Consider the following 21,083-nt stretch of genomic DNA (forward strand, 5'->3'; position numbering starts at 1 on the left):
ACCGCAGTCAGCCCTGCTGCAACCTGCCTCCGCCTCCCCTGGGCTCAAGGGACAGATGGCTGCATGTGCAGCAGGGTTTGAGGATCAAACTCTGGGAGCTACAACTCTAAGCCAGTAAGTTACTATGCACTACTCTATAGTAAGGGGAACTTTTCAGCATAACAAATCCCACACTGCAGACTCTTACCTTGCAGATGTTTTTGCAGATGTCTTCACAGCTTCATTTTCATACTGTTTGACAAGCTCATCCAGGTTTTTACATATTTGCACAACAAATGGTGCCACAGTCCAGCCTAACGACTTCCCAAAATAGGGCAGGGAAGATGTGACTAAGCCTACCCAAGTGGGATGCATCCCATAGCCATACTCTGGTTGCAAACCTCTAACCACAGCAGAGACGAATAATCCCTGTGAAGTTATTGGGTGTGGATAGACATACTGCATTGCACCAATAGACTGCTGGAAATTAAGAGCCTGCTGCCATTCCTTAGAGAGGTCTGTCTGATTCTCCTGCTCCTCATGAGTCTGTCCAAGATGGTGCTCCAAGACAATCAATACCTGCAGGAGCTTCAGCAACTCAATCTGTAGTGGGTGTTCACTCCATATTTGATCATGCCCAAAATTGATTAGGCTCTCTTCAAAGAGTTCTTCTTCAGCAACATTATTAACTCCATCTGCCATAAGCAGTTCATACCGTTTCTGACTTGTATACATGGATGCAGATAAAGAAAGAAGAACAAACTCCTGAATTTTGCATCTTCCTAGCAAATTGCGTATGAACTCCATGTTCTTACTCTCTGCTGCCTTTGCCATGGTAGCTAGCTGGGTCATCATTCTAATCAGGACTTCCACACTTTTTACCTGAACATCTCTGTTGCCAAGCACATCTCTGTGTGTGACCTTCAAGTAGCATGGATAATATGAACGCAGAAAACTGAGACAGAGATAAGTGAGCAATTCTATTAGAAGAGAATGGGGACACATGGTTGGGGACTGAGTCTGAAGCTTGCCATAAAAACTCTGCCCTACAAGAGCTTCTTGATGGCGAGCTAAGAGGTTGTAAATAAGATTCAAATGTGCTGTGGAGCTGGTATCCATACTTGTACTAGCTACAGCTTCAATAAATTCTTTAGGGTTTGTTTTAAGCACTGCCTCCAGAACAGAAAAAGCATACAATACCCTCTTAGAATCATAAGGCTGCAAATATAACAGCATGTGTTTGAACACAGCCTCAATCATCTCCTGTTTCTCCTTCTGCTGCTTGAGCAACCTAGAATGGGTAATTTCCTGGAGCTCTAAGTCCACTTCTTCATCACTTGACAGAGACTCTGATGCTTGAGTCCTCTCAGAGTCAGCACGCACAAGGTTTAGTGCTACACTGGATTTGGAGCTTTCAGGAAGGAACGCATTGAGAGAACTCACATGGTTTGTGGTCTCTTTGCCATCGGTTGCAGCACTATCATTGTCCTCATTGCTCACTTCTTGCAGCTCCAGAGAAGGAGAAAAAGAGGACGTATTTTCACTGTTATGGCCTGTGCTGGTATCTGCTGATTCTGTGTGCTCACTGTTATCTTGGTCACCATCTGCTTCATGTGAAGTTACTGGATTACAAGAGCCATGGTTTTCAGACTGTTCAGTTTTTAACTTCGACTTATCTGGATCTTTTTCCACTTCTGCCCAAATTGCTTCTCTATCCACGGTAGTAAACTGGCTCAATGGAAGGTTTTCCTCAGAATTGCTCTCACAGATTCCAGACTCTTTCAAAGAGGGTTTTTTCTTGCAAACCCAATCATGTATATCTTCTGAAAAAGAAATTTTTTTTTTCAAAATGAGCATATAACCATCAATTTCACACAACATGCTTTACATTGAATAAATCATTGTTAAAAAAAAAAAGGTTAAAAGGCTACTCTGCTCTAGTCTACTATTAATTGTAACAACTGGAGCTAAAAAAATTGGGTTAAGGCAAGAACTATCTTTTTTTTTAGGGTGATAGAGCAGTCCTAACCTACTGTAAGCACAAGAAAATAGGAATAAAACATACAGTACATGGTATTTCTCTTATGCTATGATTCCCTAGATGTGATTTTTTTTAATGCTTCCTGAACATAAAATGTTTGTTGAGATCAGGAGGGAAATGACAAGGATAGCAAACAGAGGAATTTAATTTTTTTTTTTAATGAGCTAATGTTTTCCTTGATTACATGCTCTGGAATAAGAAAGGAATATATTAACTCTGTGTTTGTACAACATCTATTAAACAGGTCCCTTTGGATGCTATAAATATCTGCCATCTAACTATTTGCCAATCAAGACAGAAAAACAATTATGCAAGCCGACAGCAAGGTTAACAGTAATGAGACAGAGAGGTGACATGGAATTTTCTTTATAAAAAACTACCAGACACCTCTCCACTGTCTTGCTGCTCTGCTCCAGGAAACAATCTTGGCTACTTGGGCCAAATGTTGCAGAGTGTCTCATACCCATACCACTACCAGCAATCCCAAACCTGAAAGGACTCCCAGCCTCTGCAAGATTCCACACTTGGAGCAAATCCTGGCTCCATTCCTGTCTCAGTCTTATTCAGCTGCTCCCCCCAGGTCTCTGTCACACTTTTGACACATTTGACACACAGATCATATGTGCTTCATGATGGTTCTCATTATGGGTCTTAGACATCTTCCAGATGTCAAATTTAGCCTGTCAAGGTAAAAGATGCCCTGCCATATTCCTAAATTTAGGTGGCTGGAGGTCATCTTCAATTCCAAACATCTCTCTTTGCTTCTACGTCCTAGCTATGGGAGACCTCAAGACTTATGCCACAAGGGCTCAGTTCTTCTCTTGAATCAAGATGGATCTTCTTTGGACAAAGACATTTTACTTGTTCAGAATTTAGCATAATTAGTTTTTTTGGGTTTTTTTGGTGTAGTTTGCCCTAAAGAGCAAGATGTTCCTCACAACCTGTTTGATAACCTTAACATGATTGTGAATAAAGAAACCTGGTATGGAGGTGCATGGTGTGTTGGGGCAAGACTGGGCAGCGAAAGTAAGATTTCCCTGTCCACCCTGCCTACTGGAACAGCTCCTGAACTGACATAGTCACCAAACTGCTCCTGGATTTCATTTGGTTGCAGACCTAGTTTTGCTCAAGAAGGGATCCTCTGAACATTGAACACACATGCAGTGTGGATCATCTGGGAATGGCAATGAGAAGTGTGGGACAAGATCCCAGAGCAAAGCAGGGAGCAATCCAAACCAACAGTGTAGGTGCAGCTACTGTAACAGAAATTATCATTAGGCCTTCAGGTAGCATGACTTACTCCTGAACTCTGTTTTAGGCATCACTAGAGTTACTTGGATGAGGAGGAATCTATGGAACTGACACAAGAAAACTCAGGGTAATAGGATGCCATTGCACTTCAGAGACTGCCTTCAGTAGGTGTTCAGGAGTATGCAATGCTACGGTAGCACTTACAGTTTCAGTCCAAGAACAGTTTTACCTGCTGAATTTTTCTGTTTGATGTAGTGGATGGACGTGCGCTGTGTCTTTGGATGAAGCAGCAGCAGCAGGACTGGTTCAAGAATCCGTGCAACATCATTAAGTGAAAGAGCACGGATCAGCCAGCCCTGTGCTGCAGCACCAATTGCACCATCTGAACAGTTGAGACTGTCCAGTACCACAAACAGAGACCTAAATGGAGAAATCAGAATGAAGAAATACGATTGAAATCCCTAAAAAAGTTAATGCAAACAAAAAAACTAATGTCAGGGAACAGACATAGTGCATGTTCAAGCTAGCACCAGCCAATGGCTCATGTCTGCTAACAACAGCTTGATCATGCACATTTTCCTGAGTTGAGGTCAAGTACACATGTATTTGTAGAAGCAAGGCCATACATAGACTCTAGAAGAGCAGCACATTTTTAAAGTTCATTCACGTTTTTATTTAGAAAGACTCTTAATGCTTTTGTCTTGTTTTATACAAAGGTTATGATCTCATAAATAGGATGTAAAATTAATATTTTTTTTTGGCACAAGTAGATGGTTCTATTTTAATTGGGGAAAAAATCTAACCCACTCCAAGATAAAAAATGTCTGCTGTGAAGCAGCTTGTCTGCAAGCTACTCTTCATATAAGAAGCTCTCTCTATTTTTACAGAAACTTCCTTCACACAAGAAAGTGCACCATGCACACAGAGTGCTTTGGAAAGGTAACAGTGCAAGGAAGTTGAAGATCTTCCTTTTGCTCATTTTTTGTTCTCTCTACAGAGAACTTTTTCCCACCTCAGAAAAAAAAGAATAGAACAAAGCACAATATAGTTAAATATATAAATGTAAGTCCAAGACAGTGGAAATGGAAAATACCTATCAAAGGACCGATTGTGAGAAGTCACTCTGCTGCCTTGGATCTCTCTGGTCAGATGCCACATGACAGAGAATCTGAACAGTGCTTCCAGCCTTGTCCCCTTTGCAAGGAAACATGAGAGAAACATATTTGTGCAGCATTTATCACCTAGTAAAGTTTTAGTGATTTTTAGATCTCTAGTAGAGCAACAGTTATTGTGTAGATTACTGCTCATCCTTTTCAGGTAGTCTGAGAGCACTTTTCTATTTTGCAGTAGACCAAACCAAGATGCCATATATCCATGAATGCACAAACAAAACTTAACAGCCACAGTGTTTGTAGGAGCAAAAAAAGATGTGCCAATACACCAAAAATGTATTTTGGGTCTCTTGTGTATAAACATTTTAGTCTTGGTTTGGTGTTAGGAAGGTTTAAATGTTGCATGACAAACAGGAAGACATTATACTAGGTAGTGTTTATTATTGGTAATTTTGTTTGAAAGCTTTTAAAAGATTTCCAGACTTTTAAGTTTCAAAATTGCAAGGAGCAAAGATATGAAAACAATACTGAAGAGTGAAGGTGGCTGTTTTAAGTTTTATTGTTCCAGGCACTTCTCACAAACATACTGTAAGATATTAAAGAACTGTTCTGTCATTAAACTAGGTAAAATAATTAATAACTGTCTCACTTAAAATACAGCTTACTTATTATGAGAACTAAATACTAAGGTGGACACAGGGTGAACATTACATTGACATACACTTGCAAGGTAATAAAGTTGTAATATGAAGTTTATAAAATCAACAGAAAATAAAATTATTTTAGAGTTATTGGCGGAGCTGGGTCAGTTTGGAAATACAGACAAAAACCGCAAGTTTTCAGATACTACATGATTTGGGCCAAAACTAAAAAAGCTCCAGCACTGACTGATAGAGCTTGTCTCCAGGGATTACGTTTAGCAGTAGTCCCATGATGAATAAATCCCAGGAAATTGTAAAGGTGTGGACAGAGTCTGTTGGGACTCTTGGAAGACAGAGGGACCACAGGAATGAAGACATGGAGTGGAAGGGAACTGGAGGCAGTCTGGGAAGCACTGGAACAACTCTATAGTGACGAAGGGGCTTCAGTGAACACAGGACTTACTTTATCACGATCTAGAAGTGCATGGCAGATAATGTCTTCGCAGATATTTGCTGATGGTGCCAAGCAGTGAAGCCTGTAGAATAGTTCCACACAGGCAATATGATGCTCCCGTGTCTCTTTGTTCAGCTGATTCCAGAGAACACAGGCTACCCTCTAGGGAAAAATTATTATTATTAATAATGATAATAATAACAACAATAACAACAACACCACACATTTCTTCCCTGACTTAAAAGCTTTCCATTGCATAAATGCCCTCTATTACCAAAAGGGATTTCCAAATCATCTTAGTTTAGCAAAGAGCAGGAATTCAGGTCATACACTCAGACATAAAGGAATGCAACTTTCGTACTGTAGTAGAACAGGTAATTCAACCGTATGCACACCAGAAGTTAAGAAAAACATTTCTGCTTCTATTTTCTGGGTCAAAACTTAACAGCTTGTACATATGTCAGGTACAGCAATTTGAAACGTAGCAATAAAGAAAAACGTCTTGGAACCAACCCTCATACCAAACCAATATCAATAAAAGGTCAGGAGAAGGAAAGCATTCTTGAAATACATATACTCAAAACAAAGAGAATAGAATGTTTTCATTATTATTCACCCACTAACATTTTCTCTTATCTGAAAACTTAGAGTGGTATCAAAGTTCTCTAAAGTGTAGCTTTCAAGCTAATGAAACCAAACTCTTCAAGTTCCTGTTGGGAAGCACACAAAGAAAAATGCAAATGCTTTCAAATGCTTGCGGAAACAAAAAACAGCAGTGTGTCCTTGTAATGCAAACATGCTGCATGCTGCCCCCAAACATCCATGCAAATAATGTTTGCTTTCCCACCCCATCCTTAGAGGTTCAGTGTAATTGGGCAGTGAAAAAAGAAAATTGACACCTGGTAAAAATCTGTTTTCTCCGAGATGATCTTTAGGACTCCAGGAGCAATGGGAGGAAGGGTGACCATCTGTAGCTTTCCAAAGAAGGGGTTACGGCCAGAGGCTTTGTACCGCTTCATTCTGTCTTCTATCACAAGCGCCAGTGACTGGGAATGATTGATCACCTCCAGGAGCGTGAAGATGGACACATTCTGAACATAGCAGTCACTCACACAACAGCATATTGTCATTAAGGACTTCAGCCACAGAGGGAAGCTGGCATCACAACCTCCTCAGAAGACACGAGAAAAAAAGTTTTGAATAATCTCAAGGTTACGGTCATATTTCCAAGAATTCCTCAATCAAGCTCACAGGACCAAAAGACAAAAATGACTGCCCAAATCCAACTGTCATGCTATTTTCAAGTCCCTTACTTCAGAAGGGACTTGCTTCAAAGCAAGTTATATTCTTTTCCCTATTTCTCCCAGCAGGAAGTTCTTGCATGACCTCAGTAACCCAGTAACTAGTGGATTTTTGCTTTCCAGTTTAGGTTTATTCGCAACTCATTTTTAGAGCTGATGTTTTCCAGCTGTCACTGCCAAAGACAACAGAGGTCTGCTGATCCAAGGACATGAGGTATATCATTTCACAAACCATGAAGCACACAAGGAACTGATATCACTAACAACAAGTCAAGCCATCTTTGCCTCTCCTGAGTAAATAATCAGATAAAGTTTTATTAAGACTTGACTGGTGACAGTCTGAAGTATGAGTTCACACCTCTGGTGTCAAAACCAAATGTTTTAACTGCTTTACTACCACAACAAAATGAACACTCTGCCTTCTCCACATCAGACAACTTCTGTATCACATTCAACCCAGACCTTCATTATTAGAGGTCCTCTCCTTTTGGCTTGAAACCTTACTATATTTTCTGAGGTGTGCAGCTGAAAATAATTTTGAAAATAAACTTCTATAATCCTAGGATTATATTCCAAAGAAACACAATTATGAAAGCAAGCCTTCTAAATTCAGCTACATTGCTGACCACATGGAAGGCACTGCAAATATGCAAAAGTGTCCGTGTCAAGCAGACAGCTCACCCATGTAGATGATGGGCATATCATCACTTTGCTGAGGAAGACAGCAGAAATTTGTAGTGAGGTGAGGAACAGAACCCAATTTTGCAGTTTCCCACCTCTCCATTCACTACAAACCTATCTTGTCAACTAGCCTTTAAGCCAACAACTGCTCCTGCTAAAGCTAACAACCTTGAACTCCCAGAACAAACAGGCCCTCCAATTATACAAGATTATTCTTACATGTTAGCTTACATATAAGAGCTGGTTTTGCTTCTGTTATGGTTTAGAGCTCCAATTTTCCACCAACACCCATCTTCCTCTAACATATCTTTTTATTTTTTGGGGGGGGATGGACAAAAGGGAAGGGAGGACAAAGGACAGACAATCCTGAACCATGAAGGTTTTTTCACCCTTCAGCTACCAGTTTTGTAGTGAAAGCTTTCAAAAGAATGTGAACATAAAAAGCCTAGTAAAAATTGTCCCTCAGCTGCAAGACACAAAACACATGCTGATGTGAGTAAGTCTTTAATTCACATGCAACTTGCCTTCAGCCCTGGTCACATCTCTTTCCAAAGGCCAAGCTCACACTGCTATTTGCATCCTCAGATGCTTAAGCTGCCTAATAAAGGAATCCTTTCTTACCAGGAACCTGAAATAGAGAGAGATACAACTGTTCCATCTCCTCCTCTGAAAGATAGACTGGCAATGTGGTACAATCCAACAAAAGGTGACAAGCTGCAGCGAAGGCTTCCTTGCAGTCACCTCTAAGGGGTCCCAAGACAAGCATCACTTGTTCCAAGTCCCACTCTTCTTCCTCCTTTTCCTTTTTATTAACAGAGTTGCAGTCAGAAGGAAGAGGATCAGAACTCTTGTTCTTGAATGGTGACCCTCGAACTGAGAATAAGTCTGAAAGCATTTGTTTAAACTGAGGTACAGTGATTTGCTTTGCATCCCATTGGCTCTTTTTCTTGCTAGCACTTTCAGGTAATCTGTAGCCATTCTCTTTTTTCTCTTTTCCACTCAGATTCATTGCTGAGATGCTTTCGTTACTTGTTTCTTGAAATTGAACCCCAAAAATGTATTTACTGGAAAACTTGGCTACCAGCTCTTGGATGCAATACGAAGTCTTCTGAATGCTCCCCCCTTTCTTCCAGACATCATCTCTCTCAAGGGTCACAGTTGGCACCCCTAAATGCTGACAGAGCTCTGGGGAGGAAGTGCTTAGACCAATGCCACTGTCTTCTGACTTCAGGGGAGGGAATGGAGTCTCATCCTCCTCCTGCAGCACAAACTTGGTCTCCAAGGTTATGTCCACACTTTCCTTTTTCACTGGGCTCTAAAACGGAAATGTTAATGTGGTTAATGTGGCACTGTGTAGTTAATTTTAAACTGTGCAGTACTGTGTAGAACTGTGGCAGGCAAGGGCAACAACAATGACAGAAAAAAAACCCCCTAGTTTTGCAATTTCCAGATACAGATTGCTTTTACAAAATCATGATAGTTATTTGTAAGCAGTTCAATTCAATGGCTTTAGAAATGTCAAAAATGTTTGTGTAATCCTCACACCTTGACTCATCGAACACCAACACATCCATAGCTACAGACACTTAGCAAATGCAAATGCTTCCTTAAAATCAATGCACCACTAGAACAGTATTACTTATGTTGTATTATTTCTAGTCAAATGCATGTATTTGTTCTACTGCAAAACTTTGGCAGGCTGTGCTTGTGTGAACTGCTTTATACCATCTATTCCTCATTCCCTATCATGGTCTCTTGCACAAAAACAATACCATATTGTGTTAAACTAAAATATTAATTGAAAGCCTTGCAGACCTAACCAGCTGTAAAGCTGGGCTTGATTTGGCAACTTGACTCTTTGGCAACTGCACAATGCTCTCTGCCTTTTCAAAACCATTAAGATCACATCACTCTCAAGAGGTAGGATTATAGCCCCAGTTTCAGCCAAGGCCATACTCCTTCACTGTCACAGATAATTCAAGCAAGTCAGAACTGAACACCCAGTAAGAATAACAAGGCATCAGATAGCTCTGGAAGGGACCAAAGAAGATAATTTTAAAAATATTTATTGTCGCAGTTATCACCTAGGTTTAAGTTAGGAGAATTAGCATTTTAAAATAAGTTATGTCACTAACAATTTAAACATGTACGAGTAGCTGAAAAACACCTACCCCATTTCCACTTCCTGTCTCAATGTCCAAATAGGAAGGGGGCATTTGCACTTTGCTAAGCACCTTAAAACAGGTCTTTAAGGCATGAGTGAGTTCTGCCAAACCTAATACTTCCATATTTTCCAGGAGACACTGCACCATGTAACTGAGCATCTGTGGAAGATACTGAGTCTGCACTTCAGAGTAGAGTTCCTAAAATAAATAAGCATTGTTTAAAATAGTTATCACATATTATTATTCAGCTCTCTAGCAACACTGAACAATGATTGATAAAGTCATATCGTGAATGGTTAAGCTGTACAAACTTGCTTCAGTGTTATTCCTTCCTTCTTTATTCTACATGATGAACACTGAATCATACCCTAAAAATCTTATGATAGTCAGCCAGCTACTAAGAGACCAAAAGGTCCCAGGAAATTATTTACCCAAGAAGCAAAAGGTACACTTTCTCAATCCTTTGATAGAATCACCATATTTTAAAATGCAAACAATTTTTATTTTACTAAGCAATAGCACAGGTAGTCATATATAAGTCAGCACATGAAACTATACTTTGCAGGACATAGCATGCACATGCATATGTATGTTAATTTGCCTATTTTTATTTTAGGTAATCACAGTATGAATTATTTGATTTTAATTTTCTTAAGACTTTGAAGCAGTTAACTTCAGGTTGCCTTACCAAAGGAATCACATCAAGAAGAAACATCAATAATGTGCAGAGCTCTGAAATTGTAGGAGGAGTGCTGATATTTTCAAGAGGATATCTCATCTGTGTGGATTTGTTTCTGGATTGAGATAAACATTATTTCATAAGCTTGTTTCCTGCCAAAATTCTTGTTACAATAGAAAAGCTTTATTACAACCAGCACAAAATATTGAAAAGCTAGGCTTTCTGAAGCAAAGTAAAATGGGACTTCTCATACACCAGGACAAAACATTTTGTCAAAACCACCTAACCTGTAGCTTGCATGTGGGATGCTGAAGTGCCTCTAATTTTCAGAATGAATCTCTATAAACAATCTTACTTTTTAAGGTATAATCTTCTCTCTTACGTTTAGAAAGAGATAAAAAGATAGATAACTTTATTTATTTTTCTTCAAAAAACACTTGTTCTTCCAAGGAAGACCTCTCCACCTCCCTCCCAAACCTTTTCCTCCTCCAGCTGTCATTTTGAAAGTAATTTAGTTTGGTCTCAGGTTGATAGTTTCCATCTAATTGTTTACGTGTTTGCATTCTTTCATTATTTTAGGATGCAACTTAGATATCTGTCTGTTTCTAACATGTATTATGTCCCTTCCAGAATTTAAATGCTTCAGTAAACTTTATTATCTTACACAGATAGCTCTTAAGTGGCATTTTTAAGAGGAGCACTATTGTTTGACAACATAAACACCTGAAACAGTCTTCAAAACATTTGGTCATGTAATCCCAAAGAAAATCTGTGCTTAAAGATGTGATCAACAAATTGACTGTTTTGACAATTTCCGAAGCATTTTTGTTCTCTTTGATTGCACTGTATGAAAAAAAAAAAGAAAAACAAAAAGAAACAGATGTCAGTGACAGTTCTAAGAGCATGTACATCACAGTATTAACTGATGCATTCTAAAATCTTTTCCCCTTCTCCACAAGCTAAAAGACATTGATTGTTTTCAATCAAGGACTAAGTCATTTGGAATATCTAGAGTTTGAGCATATTTTTCCCAGATGAAATAAATCAAGCCTTCAACTTTGAAAATCAAAAGGCTAAGTGTTCTGCCACCAGGCTGATTCTTGGCCAATATAACTGTATTTAATCAACACCAATCATATGCAGTGTACTTCATTTTCTTTTCTGCTCATCAAAGAGCAATCAAATGTATGAGCGGAAAAATCTCATTTTATATACAGAAGGCCACTTTGGTAAAAACTTAACCTTGCTTAAATTGGTTAATTTTAATAAGTTAGCTTAATACAAATGATACAGTTTCAGTCCATAATTGAACACTTGTAGTTATACCTTGCAAGTGTGTTGCCACTTTGATTGTAGCTAAGTTTGAGATCAGAACCGAGTGCATCTTTGCAGTAGGAATAAAAGGCTCTAATAACTTCAAGGAACAGATCCCCAACAACCTGTGGCCCTATAATTGAATGAAAAAATAATCCAGTAGTTGCACCAAAGTGATCGCTAGATGGATCAGTTACAAACTTGAATAGACTTAAATTTGGAGTTGCTAGGCTAAAAAAACCCACAATCACCCAAGTAGGAAGAAAATGCTTACTTGGCTTTTTAAAATGTCAGATTTGCCAGTTAAGATAAAATTAAATAAGTAGTTAAATACTTGGTTTTTTTTTCTTTTTAAATTCTAGTTAAATGCCACCTATTGCTCACTTTAGGAACTTTTAAAAGTGATACTTGGAAAGCCATAGCACTCCTTCTACATTACACTTAAGTCACTTCAGTAAGGCACCTACACTGCAATTATATATAAGTGGACATAACCATACCTGTAAATCTGCAGTTCATGTGGCAAAAATAATCACTGTGTCTATACCCACAAGGAAAACAAGCAGATTCCCCAGATTTTTTGTTTTATCTTAAGTTGTCTACAGAGAAGGTGAACAAATAGTAAGCACAATATCCTAAACATGGAACCATCAAAAAAGTAGTGTATCAAGCATTCCAATGAGTGCTTCTAAAAAGGAAAAAAATGACTAGTAGTAGCAGAAAAGGTCAAAGATTCTTGTTATGTTTTAGTTTGCTTCATTTGAAAAAAAAAGTTGCATTGTTAAATGAGTTTCAAAAGGAAGTGAAAGTTATATTGGTTTAAGGCTCAAGAAGTTACATTTTCTGTGCTGACTGGAACAGAAAGATTAAACTGTATAATGCAGTTCAGCTAAATAACCCTCATCTGTAGTTCAGATTAACACTGGTTGTCAAACAAAACATACAATGGTACCTGTCACATGCTTTCTAGATTAGATTAATCAAGAAATTTATAATGTAAGAACCTCAGTCAACTATCTCTTCAGCATTTTTATCAGGAAATTAAAATGCTTTATATGAGAGGCTTTAATCATATAGATTTTTTTAAAAACAGCTAAAAAAACCAGCTAAAACCAGCAGAAGGAAACATTAGCACCACTGTTTTATAAACTGACAGACAACTGCTTCTACTAAGGTAGCATTCACTTGCTAGAAAAGCAATACAGAATCCTCACTTTTCTTGGCAGTGCTTTGATAATATTTTACAAGAAATGTGCTTAAGAGCACATTTCCTGACCCATGAAAGAGGATAAGCTTACCAGACACAGGAACCTGCAAAACCAGCTGCCACTGGAGTGTTTAGTCTCAATATGTGAGTTTTATTCTAAGTCTACAGGCTTAGTCAATGGTAACACCACTCCCCCAACCCAGGATAATACTAGAACAACACTTTGGAATACAGTCAGTCATTAAGACTCTATTAGCTTCTAACAAGTATCAGTTAACCAGTCCATAGGCTTCTCATACCCATCAGACTCACAGAATATAATTTAAAAGATTTATCTGTAAATAGTCTCATAGAGTACTATTAAATCTTAAAAATCTGTCAAGTCAATTTGGCTTAAGTTTTTTATACAGAAAAGAGAACTTGCCCTTTAAAATAAGGGCCAGCAGAGCCTCACCCTTCTGGTGCCGGCAGCTTCAGGTACACAACAGGACAGACATGTGACAGGGAAGAGGAGGAAATTCTTCACAGCTCAGGCATGAAGTCTCAAACTATATCTCCCACAACAGCATTAGGCTGGCACAAACTGGCAGTGCCACTGACAGAGGCACCCCTGTCTCCCCACACCCATAACAGGTTATTCCCAGCTGGAGCACCTGCAGTAAGTGGTACTGCCCACTTTGCCAGCAGTACCACCATAGGATAGCTGCTTGTGGGACTGCAGTGTCTGGAAAAGCAACAGAGTCATCAGAGTCTGATGCAAGTGTATAGGAAAGCCTGCAAGCACAGCCAAGTCCTGAAAACACCCAGGCAAGAGTAGTACCAGTGGTTTTCCAGACAGAAGCTGCTTTACAAGACAAAACAAAAGGCCTGACAGTATTTTAGAGAATAAGCTCCAAGGAACAAATTGAGCAGAATACTGAGACTAGGGCAGAAGTCCTTCTTTTTAAATGGCCTCCCCAGATCGCAGTGCTGGGCATGGAAGAGTGTTATCCTCACTAGGATACATCCATGCTACACAGTGGAGTGCTCTGCAGAAGAGCCAGAGGTAACCTGGGAAGGGTGCTCGCTCCAGAACACCATTCTGAATCAGGTCCAAGGCAAGGAACACTGCACACTAATACACAACGGGCACATATCCAGAGTTAGGAAGAATTGTGTAAGGTGCTGTCTTGAGTCCTACTGTCAAAGGCAATGAACACTAAGTTGTAACAGTCACTAGCAATCATAACAGAAGTGACAAGCAACATTACCTATTTCGGGTTTGTCAAGGAGACTGATTAGGATGCGGAAGGGTTTCAAATAAGCTTGATGCTGTTCCTCTGTATCAGACTCTGGGAATTTCTGATGTAAAATTTCAATCAAACTCTAGTAAAAAGAAAACATCAAAATGTTATATGTAGAAGAGAGATTGCTGTTTTACTAAGACCTGCAGTGTTTCTTAATTTGATTTTTTTTGGTACCAACAATTGAACTTCAATTTTGGTACAACTGAACTTCAATTTTCCATACAGCGTAGACAAATCAATGCCATCTTCTCATCATCTATACTGAAGAGCTGATCTTATTCAGAGAAACATTTTTAAATAATTCAGGTAGTTCATCAAAGATGGTACCTCTTGGTTTCATTAGATTCCATTTGTATTGTAAGCACATACAATATTGGGATAAATACAGCACAGCAGGCATTCAGATAGATAAAAATATAACTACCAAAACGATGCTATCTTTAGGGACCGAAAGTGAAGGTCAAACCACGTCGCAGAGTGAGCAATTCTAGGTGCAGTTTGCACTAACATTTGAAAGGATCATAAATACACCTGTACACAATGAACACCAACCTCAAGCAAAATATCTTTGGAATATTTTCCAAAGAAATAAACAGCATGGTCTTCAGAAGTTGTTGAGTCTGGAGCAAAAGTGCCACCTTTGATATCAGAACCTACAAGATAAACAGAGGCATCAGGAGTGCAGAGAAACACTACAGTACAGAGCACTACACACAAGCCATTTACACAAATATTGAAACGGCATTTTTAATGTTTGTCATTTCAACACTCTGCTTGAAACTAACTCACGTACTGTCCAAGGATGGCCCACGTATCACAGTTTGATATATCCAAATGTGCTATACTGAACATATATCAAAACCAAACCCAGATCCAGATATAGAGTCAGCAAGGGCAGCCTTTATGCAACTACATGGCTACAGCTCTTGCTCTGTCACTTTTAGCATCCTCTTATGCTGTTAAAAGGAGGCAGATGAGGAGAAGCTATAGCTCTCTTACAGCCTCTTCTTGACAATTAAGCTCATGTGAAAATTAATAAACTATTACTTCCAGAAGATCAAGGTTAAAATAGCACTCCACTCCTCTCAGTCCACTGAGACACTTCTTAATGAACTGTGGACAGGACCAAAAATAAATTATCAGATATCCTGTGATTCAGGACAGTGAAATGAATTCACCTCTCAAAGAAAAGATCTGCTTGCCAAATCATAGAATGGTTTGGGTTGGAAAGGACCTTAAAGATCACGGAGTTCCAACCCCCTGCCATGGGCAGGGACACCCTCCACTAGACCAGGTTGCTCAAAGCCTCATCCAGCCTGGCCTTGGACACCTCCAATGAATGCTTAATTTTATTAAACAGGTATTCAGTAAATTGTAACTAAACAACACTTTATTTTATTTTATCATCATTCATTAACTGCTGAAAGAGGTTGTTACATTTTTAAGCACAGATTCTTTTTTTCCTCTTAGGCATGCAGAATACTGAATATCACTGTATATTGTACAGTACCTAGCAACCATGCGTATAATCTTCTATTGAGTGACATGTCTCTCCTCAACAATGACTGTGTAGCTGCTGACAGAATATAGACTAAATCAGTCCTGCGCAATAGAATAGCACTTTCATTGCAGTCCTAGGATGAAAAACAAAGGTACTTTAGCTGTTTATGTACACTGAAACAAGACAAATTGGTAATGAAGGTTTTTTTTTTAACTGATAATATTAATGTTTTGGAAAAAAAGGCAACAAACCATCAACGCAAATAAAATCTCAAGAAAGAGAATCTGACACAATTGTGATAATTTTCATATTTAAGATACAGAGCTATAGTTAAGCTAAAACCACTAAAATCTTCATTATGTTATGCTTTAAGACTTAAAATTACTTGCTACTTTCATAATGCTACTAGGTTTCAAGCAATATTTTCTTTCCTAGTCTTTAACAGAAGTATCTTAGTTTAGCACAGACAATTCCAAATGCTGAAATGCTACTTGAAAAAGGAACTCAGCATTTTTTCCATATGCAGTTTCTCAGGCCTGAATACTTCAAGCACATTCCAAATATCATGCAATATTCACTGTGAAAGCACATCTTCATTTGAATCTGTAAGGAGCCTGAGAAGCAGCAGAGGCTCCTCTACTATTAAAATTGATGGGGGAACAAGAAACTGCAGAATCTGTTCACTGATTTTGAAGGTACAAAATTCAGACATTTGGCAATAACAGAGGTAGGAGCTGGACTGGTTTCACAGAAGACACCTTCCCGCACTTCACATGTGACAATAACCAAAATAGTCCTCTTACCAAAGCCGTATAAAATGGGAAGAAGAAGAGAATAACTTCTAGAGTGTTTCTTTGCACAAGGACATTTGAATCCAATACTGATACACACAAAGACTTTATCTGTAAAAGGAAAAGAAAGCAAAAAAGTGTTTTACTCTACAATAACATTTAAACTACAGTCACTGTTAATAATCAGAAGAAGGAAAGAAAGCAAATTTGGCTACATGTGAACAATATTTTTTGTAATAAGAGGATAATTACTCAGCCATCTAACTCCTGCCCGCAAAATGAGGTTAAAACAGGTTTTGTGGAATACTGTTAAAAGAATCACTAATACTTATGAAATACTTGGTTTTGCAACAATACAGAATGTCATAATGTGACATCACTAGCTATAAGACAATGTGAAGCCTCACATAATGCAGATAATGAAGCACTCTAACTAGCATTACAGTTATTCCATCACTCAAGCTAACATAAATCACTACCAACTGATGATTTCCACTTTACTGAGAAAATAGAGACTAAATTTCAGAATTGTCTTCCAGAACTACAAACACCCTAAGAAATCCCCATTAAACATTGTATATACTGTATTATAGAAAAGCTGGTCTTCAACCTCAAATGCAAATTCAGAACAGGTAGAGAAAAGATGTCAGGTTTATCTTCCAGTTTGAAACTGAGTCAGTCTTCTAGGGCTGTATGTAGCACCAATTACCAAAAACGGCAGAAGTTTCAGATGACTTGGATTCTACAGGCTAACCAAAACCTGTATGGGAGATTCTCTGCTATATTTCAGGCAAGATGCTCTCATGAAGTAACCATATTAAGCAATTCCAAAGTGTGGACCCTTCTGCCTCTCTTTCTCTAAAATATTTTTACAAGCATGTCATTCTAATTTAATACAAAGAAGGCAAAATCTGCTAGTATGCTAGTATTACTGTAGACAAGACTGTTCTGCAAGGAGTGCAATGAACTTACTGTAAGCTTATAATCAGTGCCAAGCATGTACTTCTGCTGTTTTCCAGACAGCTCTCTGTTGATGTGACTGACAACAAAAAGAGAAGCAGGCAACCTGATGAACGGGCTGACCAGGACACTGCCCCAGAGTGCTCCATAGAACACTTCTTGGCCCATCAATAAGGAGAGCTTCACAAGCAGAGTATCTGTTCTGTACGGAAATATATTTGACATGAGAAAATAGATTGTTACTTCAGTTTTACACCATAAAAAGGAAATTATACACTGAATGAGTATTCTACTTGACATAATTTATTTAATTTCCTCATCTTTATATTATTATTATTGCCCTTTTCATGTGAAGATGGCCAGCATCTGATTGTATGAAAACAGTCAAAAAACACTCAAACCTTTGTCACAGTGCACACTCACTGAAACAAAGTTTCTGTGCATACTTTGGAAATTTCTCCAGTAATTATCTGCCAACTTTAAGCTCTGACCAAACTACTGCAGTAGCTCTGATTGCAAGGTATTTATGATGAGAAGTGTGCAATGCTGAATTGGAAATGATTTAAGCTGATGCTAGACTCCAAAAGCCAATTTTACCAGTCTGGGAACTGGAAGGTATCCTACATATTTGTACTTACAAACCAATGGGCTCAATTTGTAAGTCACTGAATGAAGGAAAACATGAGATAAAATGACACGCTGTCAGTTATTGCACAGAGGACCAGTACATTGAAACCAGTTTAAAGGCAATCACACTGCAGGTCCTATGACTGAAGGCACATGCTCTGCTTTGACAACACTCTCAGTACCCTGGTATTTTACTATAATGTAGGAGTTAAAACCTCATGTGAGGAATGTAGAAGTGAGAAAACAGGAAGAAGTCCAGCACAGAAAAGGGACCCTCCATCCCCAGTCTGATGTTCTTTTCCATTTTTTATAAAGTAGCCCGCAAACCATTTTTTATTTTCTGTTTCCTCTCTGTGTGTGTGCAAACTCATGCATATGTGTGCGATTAAGAAGGAAATAGTGCCTAGGCTGAAGAACAACCTGAGATAGTACTTCTGCCACTTTCAGGAACAGCAGGGGATGTATTAGTGTTAGTCTTCCAAGATGAAGATTCTGAAAATGTTCAGTAGAGAGTCTCTCATGAAGATGAATTTAAAATTAACCTCACACATCCTTCTTTCACCAGAATTATTACAATAAGTAATCTAAAGAAAGACTTTCCCCTGTAATTTTTATATTTCACAAAATAACATTAATTTTATCATTAACTTTTCAGAGTGAAATATATGATCAGTTCCTGTCTGTGATCCTGTTTGTTCAAGGCAAAGAGGAAAACAATGCCATCAAGAATACAGAAAAAAGATATAAACCAGAAGTTGGATTTTGGAAGTTAATCTGCAATTCCCATTAACTCACAATTTCTAATTTAGTTAGTTTCAAAATAAGTTCAGTCTCTCTAAGAATGCTTCAGATAGACAGGAGACTTAATTCCAAGGGATCTCCTTCCTCCCCAAGTCCCCAGCAACTAGTGCTGTAGGAAAGAGAAAACTGTACACCATCATTTATAAGCCTGCCTGACAAAAAGCACAAACTAATATTCATGTTTATACAGCAGATGTTTAAGAGGTAGATACTTATCCATAGATCTGCTGTTCTGGATTTGGCAACTGAATGCTACTCACCAGGCTGGGAATGCATGCAATCTACTCTTAGCCGTTGAGCAATTGATATGGGCCTCCAATTTAATACTTGTTTTTAAAAAGAGGCATTAGATGTAGAAGTATTTTGCTTATCAACGGTAATCTATGCAGCCTAGCATAGCTCACTTTTTTTTTTTTTTTTAAATAAGTGTACAAACAGCTATTTAAGGTTCAAAAAGGGCAGAGAGAACAGCCAACAAATCCAGACTGGTAGCACAGAAGGAAGTACATTACCAATGCAATGTTTAGTGAATCTTTAAGCAAAGAAACATTTGGATGGAACTTACAGTGGTTGAGTTCTTACGAGATCTTACAAAACAGCTCTGGTAAGTGAAGTAAAACCACTAAACTAATGGGTGCTGAGGTGCTCTTCTCAGCACACTTCCTGATCCCGACTTTATTAGTACTGAATGTCATTCTCATTACTGCCAGGGGCACCCAAGAGTGAGAGGGATACTTTTTTCCACAACACATTTTATAAGAGCTGCCTCTTGCTCATTTTTTCAGAACCTGAGGGTAAATATCTGGTATGGAAAGACTGGAAGAAATTCAACTGCTCTCTCACGTGCCAATATTTAAATGGAATGTATCAACAGAGCAGTTGTCTGGGGAGTCAGGTTAATTATTTAGGAGTTCAGAGGAACTTTAAGAAATAATTTTTATATCTTTCTCTCAGCACATCTATTTTTAACCCTCCTTTTCCTCTTCTCTCCTCTTCTCATCCTGTGATGAACATCAAGGGGAAACGGTTTTTCTAGTTTAGCACTCTTCATTGCATCTTTGAGGGACTCACCATTCTTCCATCCTTAGAATCTCTTTTATCAAGCCTTCTACACAGAGAGCTGACAGAAACTTCCTGAGAATTCCCTAGGAAAACAAAATACTGTATATTGCTTTTAAATTAATATTAATTCTCACCTGTCATAAATTTCTGATCCTTCTTCCAATCCAGGCAGCAGTCCAATTACAAAGGCTTGAAGACCAGGCAGGAGGGACTTTTGAAGAGGAAGAAAGTATTTCTCGTACAAACCAAGGAGAACAGGCCTCACTGACATTGCTGCATTTGCCAGCAGAGGAAACAAACCAGAGCTTAAAAAAAAAAAGAAAAAAAAATAAGGAAAAAAAAAATCAGTTAATTAAAACAGACTGTGAAATACATATGCTTTTAAATAAAATTTTACCTGTACAAGAACAAGTCCTTGGCAAGCCATTTTGTCCCAATAATTTTAAAGATTATTTCATAGGTTTCTAGAGCCTTTAAATGCACTCCACTAGGTAGTGCTGGATGCAAACATTGAGATAATCTTTTACTGATGATCAACCGTCTTGGCAACAGAGAATACTTCAGGTTACTTTGAAGAGCCTGTGGAAGAAAGGACATGAGAATAAATAGCTATGGTATAAAAGATGATGTATACGATGACTGCATGTCAAAGGTTTCCTACTAGCACATTGAGAAGAACGAAATGCATTCAACAGTCTTCTCTCATAAATGCATTTTGTTACAGTGAAACAGCAGAATTCTGCAACTGAGTTTTCATACGGAATCAGCCATGAACAATCTAGAAAAGTCTGGTCTTACTTTGCTTAGAGGCTGGAAAAGGAAGTAAAAGGACAGGACAGTGACAGGGTACCCTCATCCTATCTCCAGGGGAAGTAGGGAAGTGACAAGAAGAGCATCTCAGCTTTTAAGGACAGGGAATAGAGTAAGATTTAAATAACTATCTTTCCTCATTTTCATTTCACTTACCACTGAAATATAAATAAAAACCTTCTGACCAAAGCAGGCATGATTAAATGGGATGATAACATCGTAGAAGTTATTTGTAATTCTGTGTGGCTACACTCAGTAAGCTTTATTAACTAAACCCGCTGTATTGATGTATAAATGAAAGATCTTCAGGATAGCAAGCAGTAACTAAGTATTTGCAGACAAGTCAGGTCTCTGGAAAAAACAAACTGTAGTACCTTTCTTTGGAAAGATTACTGTTTTCCTTGAACCATGCATCCATTT

At 38.4% G+C, this 21,083-nt stretch overlaps 1 protein-coding gene across 1 annotated transcript in view; it reads right to left on the reverse strand.

The window, feature by feature from the left end:
* The window catches only part of DOPEY2 (dopey family member 2), a 44,732-nt gene that overhangs the window by 14,266 nt on the left and 9,383 nt on the right, over nt 1-21,083 (reverse strand). The window contains exons 2-18 of the mRNA XM_010078095.1: nt 20,251-20,432; nt 19,988-20,158; nt 17,376-17,565; nt 16,416-16,514; nt 15,622-15,745; nt 14,664-14,764; nt 14,076-14,190; nt 11,631-11,751; nt 11,028-11,147; nt 10,314-10,419; nt 9,632-9,823; nt 8,082-8,775; nt 6,378-6,646; nt 5,488-5,640; nt 4,365-4,465; nt 3,501-3,691; nt 188-1,802 (exon numbers count right to left, since the gene is read on the reverse strand). Coding sequence (XP_010076397.1) covers nt 188-1,802; nt 3,501-3,691; nt 4,365-4,465; nt 5,488-5,640; nt 6,378-6,646; nt 8,082-8,775; nt 9,632-9,823; nt 10,314-10,419; nt 11,028-11,147; nt 11,631-11,751; nt 14,076-14,190; nt 14,664-14,764; nt 15,622-15,745; nt 16,416-16,514; nt 17,376-17,565; nt 19,988-20,158; nt 20,251-20,432 — 4,544 coding nt within the window. The remainder of the gene's footprint in view (nt 1-187; nt 1,803-3,500; nt 3,692-4,364; nt 4,466-5,487; nt 5,641-6,377; nt 6,647-8,081; nt 8,776-9,631; nt 9,824-10,313; nt 10,420-11,027; nt 11,148-11,630; nt 11,752-14,075; nt 14,191-14,663; nt 14,765-15,621; nt 15,746-16,415; nt 16,515-17,375; nt 17,566-19,987; nt 20,159-20,250; nt 20,433-21,083) is intronic.

Source organism: Pterocles gutturalis, unplaced genomic scaffold (genome assembly GCF_000699245.1).
Source record: "Pterocles gutturalis isolate BGI_N339 unplaced genomic scaffold, ASM69924v1 scaffold28283, whole genome shotgun sequence".
NCBI lineage: Eukaryota > Metazoa > Chordata > Aves > Pterocliformes > Pteroclidae > Pterocles > Pterocles gutturalis.